The sequence below is a fragment of the Bipolaris zeicola genome (genome assembly GCF_000523435.1).
Source record: "Bipolaris zeicola 26-R-13 unplaced genomic scaffold scaffold_439, whole genome shotgun sequence".
Classification (NCBI taxonomy): Eukaryota; Fungi; Ascomycota; class Dothideomycetes; order Pleosporales; family Pleosporaceae; genus Bipolaris; species Bipolaris zeicola.
The window spans coordinates 1-9,320 of NW_006912488.1; the positions used below are offsets into that span (position 1 = coordinate 1).

The 9,320-nt window shown below is 54.0% G+C and overlaps 4 protein-coding genes across 4 annotated transcripts; 1 reads left to right on the forward strand and 3 right to left on the reverse strand.

Moving 5' to 3' along the window:
• Positions 1–649: 649 nt before the first annotated feature.
• Positions 650–2,512, reverse strand: COCCADRAFT_10128 (uncharacterized protein; the record flags this gene model as incomplete). The annotated part of the gene is made up of 2 exons (XM_007720281.1): positions 650–1,544; positions 1,596–2,512. The coding sequence occupies 2 exons, from the start codon at positions 2,510–2,512 to the stop codon at positions 650–652; spliced, it is 1,812 nt and encodes a 603-aa protein (XP_007718471.1).
• Positions 2,513–3,583: 1,071 nt separating this feature from the next.
• On the reverse strand, positions 3,584–4,825 carry COCCADRAFT_112271 (uncharacterized protein; the record flags this gene model as incomplete). Its single annotated transcript, XM_007720282.1, has 1 exon — positions 3,584–4,825. One exon carries the CDS (start codon positions 4,823–4,825, stop codon positions 3,584–3,586), a length of 1,242 nt encoding a protein of 413 aa, XP_007718472.1.
• Positions 4,826–5,334: 509 nt separating this feature from the next.
• On the forward strand, positions 5,335–6,531 carry COCCADRAFT_31244 (uncharacterized protein; the record flags this gene model as incomplete). Its single annotated transcript, XM_007720283.1, has 3 exons — positions 5,335–5,635; positions 5,682–5,734; positions 6,091–6,531. 3 exons carry the CDS (start codon positions 5,335–5,337, stop codon positions 6,529–6,531), a joined length of 795 nt encoding a protein of 264 aa, XP_007718473.1.
• A 1,719-nt stretch (positions 6,532–8,250) lies between these two features.
• Positions 8,251–8,979, reverse strand: COCCADRAFT_112266 (uncharacterized protein; the record flags this gene model as incomplete). The annotated part of the gene is made up of 1 exon (XM_007720284.1): positions 8,251–8,979. One exon carries the CDS (start codon positions 8,977–8,979, stop codon positions 8,251–8,253), a length of 729 nt encoding a protein of 242 aa, XP_007718474.1.
• Positions 8,980–9,320: the final 341 nt, after the last annotated feature.

The window sequence follows — 9,320 nt, forward strand, 5'->3', positions numbered from 1 at the left end:
AGGCTGAGGAGCTGAAAAATGGTAATGGGGGATTTGCAAGGTGCGGCACGTTTTTTTTCATTAGGTTGGGAATGGCGGGATGGTAGAAGTGATCGGGGATGGCGGATGGTGGTGGCGAGGCAAGGCAAATCTGGCGTTTAATAGGTTTAAATGAGAGTGGTGGTGGCCTGTATACGTATGTAGTACTAGCGGGGCGGGGGGCTCGCTTTGTGTTACAATCCGGTTCGACACTAGCGCAATTGCGACTTTCCCATGCGAGAATACTGTGGTACTTGTATCGTCGACTGTGGAGATCTTGGCGCTGGGCGGTATAGCATACACGGGCTGTGACAAGTTGGAAAAGTGGCAAGTCGCCAGGCTAAGATGAGAACAGGTCGTCTGAACATTGGCATTACTCAGAGTTTCATTTTACACGAGACCATTGAAACCGCACATGTGCACTCCATGCATGCATTCATTTCATTCATTTCCAGCCCCAAGACCTCATTAGAGACTCAACATAAAAAAACGCCATTTCGCTATGCACGCTCTATGAGTCAAACCAGCCAATCATGACGTTCACACGATGCCAATGTCCGACTTCATAAAGAACCCCTGAAGAAAAGGGTAAAGAAGGGGACCAGGATTTGACGTCATCTTTTCATTTCAATTACTTCACGCGGAGACGCTTGCCCGCGGGCTCAGTATCTACGCGCTCGACAGCCGTAGTGGTCGACGCTACCCAATTATGTTTTTCGGTATCGATGCTCTGCGAAATATTTTTTTCGCTAGTAGCCTTTGGTTTCTCGCTATCGCCATGGTCCTCGTTTGGCTTCTTGAGTTGCCATGGGGCCTCAATGGACAAGGAGAAGACTTCTTTGTCTGATTTCCGGTTCGAAGTCCGCTTCTTTTGCGATGCCTGTCCGTTGCTTGATTCATTCTTGGGCAGAGGACTCTTGGGATCAGAAGCATTACTAGCCTCTGCCGGCTCTTTCTCCTGCTCTTCGTCCTCAATCTCTTCGGTATAGTTCCACATTAGGTTAATTTCACCGCGGACGAGAGCGGTAAGCCAGACGCTGCCGAGCACGCCAGGGACCAAATAAAGCAGCGCGGGTTGTGCATGATTCCAGATCATCATGACGCTGAGGGTAGCCAATAAGCCCAGTATATAGCCAACTAAGCCAGCATTAAAGTATGTCTTTGGGAATGTAAAAGGAGCCTCTGTTTCGGCAATCGTCTTGGCATCAGCCCAGAGTGGCCGGCCTGTAAGGGAATGCGTCCAGAAGTAGTCGGTCCAGCGGCCGGTTAGCGAGTAGTATTTTGGCTTCTCAACAATTTCTTGGCCTTCTCCTGCAACAGCGGGTCTGCGCGTCTGGCGACGGAGGTAGAAGAGATACAGATCAAAACGCAAGGCAAGACCAATCATAATGCCGGGCAAGACGACATCACCTAGACCAAGCATGGCGTGTGAGGGGACTGAGGTGGGATCGTCGGCTGCGGCCGGTCGTGGGAACATGAGTTTGATTGGCACGTCGAGTGACTTTGCCACAGTCACCATCATGGGCCTAAAGTATGTGTTAGCCACGTTTGGAATACAATAAAAAAAGGTGCCTTACGTAAAAAAGACAAAGTAAATGTCGTAGAAGAAGAGCGCGCCTAAAATCAGACTACCTGTGGCAAATGTCGTGGGCGACATGAGCTGCAAGGCACCGTATGAAAACCCAAAGCCCAGTAAATTTGTCAAATACCATGGCTTGTCAACCAAGTTGAAGTAAGCTACAGTTGTGAGGCCAGTCAAAACGCCGACCATGCCATGAGGCCCCATCTTGAACTTGCCGGCGAAGACGCGATGTATGTAGAGTTTCAACGTCCATTTGCTGCCTGGCATAGCTCGATCAGCCCAGAATAGATTCCTTGCCCCTTCAGACAGTGGGATCTTAGAAAGGAAACCTGGTAGAGGCGTGGCGAGCGGCTGCTTGCCCTGTACATCACCAGCTACCGGAACCGCCTTGACCGCCTCGCCGTCAACGTGATATAGCGCTCGACCAACGACATGTCGGCGCGGGTATAGTATGGTGTGACCAACGTCAAGGAGGTCGGTGACCAATCGTGAGACGGAGAAGACGCCGAAGACGGCAAAGTAGGCATTGAGGATTTTGTTGAGCAGGGCGGGGTCCTTCATCCACTTGAGAAGAAAGTATAGCGAAGCCAGGGCGGTCCCTGCAAAGAGAGGCATAAGCAGGGCATCCGTGGGCGATAAGCCTTCCATAATGCGCTGCTCGTCTTCGTCGTCGTCGTCGTCCTCATCGTCGTCCTCCATGTCGTCATCGCTTGTATTAGACCTCTTTTTTTTCTTAGCGGGTTTCGCAGCGGTCGACGGGCGTGTGAGGGAGGCGTGTGCGCCGGCGTATATTGGGAAAAGGGCTGAGACGATCAGGTGGATGTAGGTGGGTAGCATTGGCTGCATCACCGAGAACTCGTAGGCAGCCTTTCCAAGGATTTGAGCCCAGAGCCCCGGGTCCGAGTCGGCCATGCGGCGCTGGTATGGGATCGCTGTGCTGCTGGTTTTCTTTTCTAGTCGCACTGTTCAGTAAAGACGGAGAGGACGAGTGATGGCGATCGCAGACGTGTAGATGATAATTATGGTGGGTGGTGTGTTTCAACTCTCCAGAAGGGATAGGAGCGCAACGTGGGGTCAAGGATGGGCACAAGGGCGCAAGCGAGCCAGGAGAAGAAGACAAAAGCAATAAAGGCCGACCAGACTTGGACAATGGCTGCTGCCGGCTGTGACAAAGAAGCAATGGAGAGTTGATGGATGTACTAGCGGCGCGGCTGGAGTTCCCCAGTGACCAAGTAGCCGTTTGGCAACAGACCAATCAAACAAGCCATCGCTCCCCACTTGACCGATCGCCAGCCGTGCCCCCAACCCCCGGCCTCAGATCGGCGCGTCTGCATGAGCGGGACCTTGCAGGCGGTCGAGATGCGACTCGCTGGATTGTGCGGGTGGCCTGCTGTGCCTCATGGTTCATCGCAATGTGTTGACCCAGGTGCTCGGGATGCTAAAAAAGCTTGGTGGGCAAAATGGTTGCATTGTGTGCCTAAAATATACGGTTTTCTCCACCTCTCCCAGCCATTGTGCTCACCACCGACTAACTCTGTCTTGCAATCTGCAACTTCGTCCTTTGTGTTATCGACCTGACCATGTACAAATTCCTCAAGTCCTTCCTCCACACTTGAAATGCAATGCGTTGTGCGGGTCGTGTATATTCGTCATACACCGAATGTTCCATAACGCCAATCCATGGAACAAGGTAAGCGCTGAACCGAGAATGGAGCAAAAGCCAACTATGACAAAAGAAAGGAGGGAAAAAAAAGAAAGCCTATGTGATGGCTAGCTTCAACGCCAAACCCACAATTACAAAACGATACTTCGTGTATGGAGAAGAAAAAAACGACAAGTGAAAAGCAGGCAGAAAAGGCGCCCATAAGCTGAAGCCAGACCAGCTGACTGGAAAAATCCTGGTTAGTGTACACGAAAAATGCCTACCCCCAAACGCACACGCTAAGAAACAAAGAAGATGCAGGAAACGGACAAAGGAAATGCTTAGCAAGGCGTAAGCCGGGTTGAGGCATTAAAGTCTCGCAGCATGTCAAACGACATGCCGTCGACAGTGACACGCTGTTGTGACTCGACGTAAACGTCGTGCGAACTGCCGAGTGTACTTCCATCCCAAGGCGACATGGCACTCAGCCTCTTGGTGCGTAGGTGGGGAGGCGTCACAGCCGCAATGACCCGCTCTTTCATTTGTGGCGTGATGGCTGATGGTCGCTTGCAGTCAAAGTATGACAGTGAGACGGACGACGAGGTAAACGACGGTGCCGATGTAGCCGACAAGGATGTCAGCTGAGGATGAGGGGAACACGATGACGGGTAGTGGTCGTAATCCGGTTGGCCGGATGGGGAACTAGGTTGTGCTGACTGATAGGGAAACTTAAATGCCTTGGCGGCATCAGCCTCAGACTGGTCCTCTAGCGGGGTCGACGAAAATAGAAATGACGAACCATTGCCGGAATCGGATGTTTGGTAGTAGCCTAGTACTGAAGGCGTATGGCTGCTCGTCTTGGAAAGACTGTCCTCGAGCGAAAGAGCGTATTCAGTAAGGGCATGCGACTCGTCGTCCGTGTCTTCGTCAGTCGAGCTCCATGCCGAGAACTGGCTCTTGACCGGTGCTCGAATCGGGGGGATCTCGATTATGCGTGGTTTCTCGACTGGGCGGCGTACCGATGGGCATGACGACGAGCGAGACGACTGTGTGGCAAAGGACAGATCCGGACACGAGCGAGGCGACAAAGGCAATGAAGAATCCGGGCCGGGCTGGTAGGTGGGTATGGATTTGAGCTGGTTCTTGATGAATTCGGCCAAGGTGGCGGAATAGTCGCCTAGCGTGGGAGAAATGTTCCGGACAGGTCCGCCATCGTCACATGGGACGATGGTTGAAGTGCTTCGGTCGGTAGCGTCTGAAGGAATGCGTGAGTGCGAGGGCGCGTGTCTGCTAGATCCAAAGGGAGTGGGTTGTTCTTGAGGAGTGGGGATGGCGGCGAGTTCTTGCAGAAACTTGATGTGGTCTCTGGGGTCAAAGGGTCGGCTGCCTTCCTCGTCGAGCGACTGGTTGCGACGGGCTCGGCGTTTCCGGACAGCAGCTCTGCTCTCGGCCAGGATGAGTTGGGCCTCTGGTGTTGTGCATCCAAGGGCGTCGATGATGGGGAACGAGTTGCTTCTTTGTCGCTGCATGCTGTAGCGGGGGCTGGCGGAGCGAGCAACAGGCGACGACTGGCGGGATTCCATAGTGCTGTGCATGTGGGGGGAGGGGAATAGTAAGTAATAATGTATGATGGCGGAATGAGCGGGTGATGATCTTAGTGCATGGCCGTAGCAGCCGTGGAACGAGTGGTATATGTGTATGTAGTAGGCTGATGGTGAGAGGGTGAGTAGGTGCGGGCCAGGCGAGGTGAAGCACAAAAGAAGCGAGAGGGAGGGAGGGGGAGGTTGTGCAGTAAGTATGGATGGATGGATGGATGGATGGGTGGGTGGATGTCGGAAGCCAGGGAGGTAAGTATGGTTTGAGAAAAAAGAAGCAAGCGATACTGCAGAGATAGCAAGTGTACTTGAGAAGCGGGAAAAACGGGCGTGGCTCATTGGGCGCAGACGGGGAGAGGAGGATATGAGTGGTTGCCGTCGCCTTTGACTGTCCAGAGGGCGTTAGCTCGTCGCAGCCTGGACGGCACTCAAGCCGACGACGGAACGCAGAAGAGTTGGCATGGCCACATGACGTTTACTGACTTGGAAGAGCGAGCATGGGTTTCGTGTCGCACGGCCCCGGCCAGGACAGAAAAGAAGGACGAACTATCGTGTACCCCTGGATGGCGTATAACCCTACTGCCGGATCCCGCTGGCGTTTCGTGCCTAATGGCCAATCCGGGTCGACATGGTTCATGGCCTTGTCATGCGCCCTCACCCAACGTCATGGCAACTGGCACCAGCAGCCCATTCTCGTCTGGTCACACACTGTACGCGTAGCAGCAACGCCTGGCCATGAGAAGAGGTTGGATGTGCAGCACCAGCGGTACAGGACTGCTACTACCGTGTACCACGTAAGTACGTAATCAAAGCACACTCACTCTCTACTCACTACACACGGCAGCCGTCTGGTCTCCACTACCCACTGCGCCAGCACCAGCAATCCGCGTGCTTTGTGTAAGGCGATCAAGGAGATCGACGACACCCTTGCTTTTTGCCTTCGACCAAGTGTTTCTCACCGGCCTGCAGCCTGATCAGCCCTGCTACCGATGCCCTCTGCCTCTCTGACTGGCGGGCTGCCCGCCGAGCTAGCGTTTGGGGGACACATCGATCAGCGCCGTCCACGCAACACAATCGGGCGATATGGCGATAGGGCGCGCACGGCAATGAGTCGCGCCATCCCATCCCATTTCCCCTCCGCAAAAGGGTCTCTCTTTTTTTGTTTTGGCATGCTGCAGCCAGTCCAAGTGCGGTGCGGGCATGCAACCTGCAAGGTACTGCTGCGCGGCTCGTCGTTGCCCACCGGCATGCAGCTAGCACGGGCGCCACTAGGCCAGCCATGCCCTCATGAACTTGTAATGACCGTGGGAGGGAAAAAGGACAAGGAACCGAATTCGGCCCGACCGAGGGCGGCGCCAAGGGGCGCAGAGGCTGAGCACCGCATTTTTGCAGCGCGAGACCCGCGATGCAGTCGGGCATGGTGGAGAGAAACGAGGCGCATGGCCGAATGGTGGGTGCCTGCCTGCCTGCCTTCCCGGCAAACCCAAGCCCAAGTGCCGCCTCGCTGCCTCGCCGCCTCGCCGCCACAATTTCATTCCCATACTCACACACCCACACCCTCTCCGCCTACACATGGAAACACTCCCCAACGGGCCGGAGCTGTCTCCGCCGCAACCTCTCCAATGAACTCCCAACCGCCTGAAACATGGCCATACTGCAGCATCCACGCTCCATCCCAACGTGCGACTTGCTAGTTGCCCATATCCAAATCTACACTACACATGGTTGCCACTCCACTCTGTCGCCTAGCCAGCATCCCCCCCATGTCCCTGCAAACGGCCCCTGCGCTACTAAGTAAGCAACTATTATTCACCCTCCCACGGCCTCCCCTGTGCATTCGGTTGAGTCACGGGCCTTGCGACAGCTTTGGTCACAGAAACATCAACACCACGCCCACGTTGTTTTTCTTCTCCCGCTTGACATCATCATGAATAGCAATAGGCATCAATGCAGCCACCCTGCCTGTCGGGCCATGTGCATCACCAACCCAAACTTTGTTCCTCTTGCCACAAGAAACCCATCCCACCCCCCAACGCCCTCCTATCACGATCGGGCTGTTCCACCTACTCTCAATAGCTCAGATTGCCTCTCCTCTGTCCGATGGCTGCTGCCCTCAACATGTCTCTCGCCCGTTTCACCTCCTCTTCCAACGCCATCACATCCACCTGCCAATGGCCTTTGCGACTAAAGTACGAACATGCACTCCACCACACTTCCCCTTTCCGGTCCGGCTCCCTCTTCATCCATCCAGACACCACCTATTCTGACACCTCACCACCTTGGCTTTTGCAATTTCGGCCTCCTGTCATGTGCACGGCGACCCCATTCGGCAAAGACACAACCATAAGCACGAGCACCAACGCGGGCACCACCACCCTTCCCTCTGCGCATCGCCCCGTCCCTGAGCCATCAATGCCAACTGACACACATCCATTGTCGGCCTTTTTTGTCTTTCGGCCTTATCCGCCCTTTCGTCGTACGAGGCGCTTACTGCGTACGGCTTCTGTCATGGACTATCAACAATACCCTTTACTTAGACTCTTGCTCTCGTATAGCTCGTTCTCTCGTATTCTGACCCCACGTGAGCAGTTTTTTTTTCAGTACATTCCGGTGGTCATGCTCATACTACTACACTACATTTTTGCATGTCGCTCCACATGTCAGACATCCGTCTGGACTAACTCTATCTAGCACTGCTAGTCAGTCTCGTCCACTGGCGCACTCTTTCCATTATCAGACACCACACTAAGCAAAGCCTCTCGCCTGCAGAATTTGCTAAAGTCATTCCGGTCTGCACCAAAATGAAAGCTGTTGTTGATTCATCAAGCGACACACACCTGTCTGTTGACAGTCATTCCAGTGCTTACTTTCGTCACCTGTACGCTGGTCTATTGCCATCCTGTGCAATACAAGTATGCAATACTGGTCGATCTAAGCCACTGTTTCCGATGGCCGCACTTGTAGTTTATATCTCAGTAGCACGCATTGCCTTTGGCGGTCTCATCCAGGTTCCCCCATGTTAACGACGCAGATCGCAGTTTGTCTTGGGAGACGCACAGAGCTTGCACGCTCCTGACGATCCTCAAACCAGCAACGTTGCTCAGATAAGACCAGAGCAGTATTAGTTCGACTACGCTGGCTACAAACACGGCTGTTGGAAACATCGCTGCCTCTCTCCTGCAACCACCCACAGACTCCCATCGCGGGTGGAGCGGGCCGCTAGTCTCAACATGCCAGGTTGAGAAAGAACCAACGTGGTGTTTCACCTACCCTATGCATAGTCTTGGTGATGCGCCTCATGGATGTGGCCGGCCCTTGTCGCCTGAAAGCCTAGTATCGTCGAGAAGCCTTTCAATTTGAAATGCCCAACATGAACACATGACCACTATACCTAAAGCATAGATTTTTCTTGGTTACTTTTGGACTGTTACAACGAAGCTTGACCACCCCGCTGCATACAACTGAGCAACGCACTTACCCCGCAGACTTTGAACTTCGTGGAACGCACTATAAAACCTCCGCTCTTCTAGTCCAAGCTGTCCCATACTGTTATCTCCGGCGCCAAACACTACTCTTTCCTTGGCCGGTGAACCATTTCCACACTCTGCTGCTATCAAAATATGTCCATGGCCAATTGCCACTTGATACACACGAGCCTCTTTGCCATTAATCCTTACCTCGAGACACTTTACAAACTCATCGGCATCCTCCTCAGCCCCAATTCCCGTACTCGGCACATGCCCATCCGCATTCCCATTCAGCACGTCCATGTCGCCCGTTGAACCCGGACACGCCTGACCCCACACAAACAGCTCACCCTCTGCACTCAGCGCCGCACTCATGTACCCCCCAGACGCCACACGCGCGACGCACGTCTGCTCGAGGTACGGTATGGCACGGAACTCTAACACGCCGTCAAGGGAAAAGGGCCGGCCCACACAAGCTTGATATCTCGCGCCGCTGCTTGATGTCCACACAGCTCCGCCGGAGGAGCCCAAGACGCTGGTCGTCGTCGCGTTGCTAACTACTTGCGGCGCCCCGTGCGAGTCATACGGCGCGCGTTTCACAGGTACCGCCGACGACGCCGCCGCCGCCGCCAGCGCAAACGCTCCGGCGGCAAGCCAGACGCGCAGCTCCGCCATGTCGGGGATTGTTGCTAAGTAGCAGGTGTTGTTTGCGATGCCCGACTTCAGACTCAGTAACAGTGTCTCGTCGCTTTGGATCGCGATGTTGGTGATTCTTAGAGTGTCGGGTTTGCTCGGTATGAAGTACCTGTGTACGTCATGTAATCTTTCATTTTGACTTTTCATCTCGTCATCTTCTCCTTCTTCTTCCGCAGCACCAGTAGTAGTGAACAAGACAACCTCTTGACCCCCGCCGCTTTCACCGCCAAAACTGACTATGTACCCTTGTAGTCCGTGATGCATGGTACTTCCGAAAAAAACCACCGTACACCCTTCTTCTTCTTCCTCTCCGAGCGCTT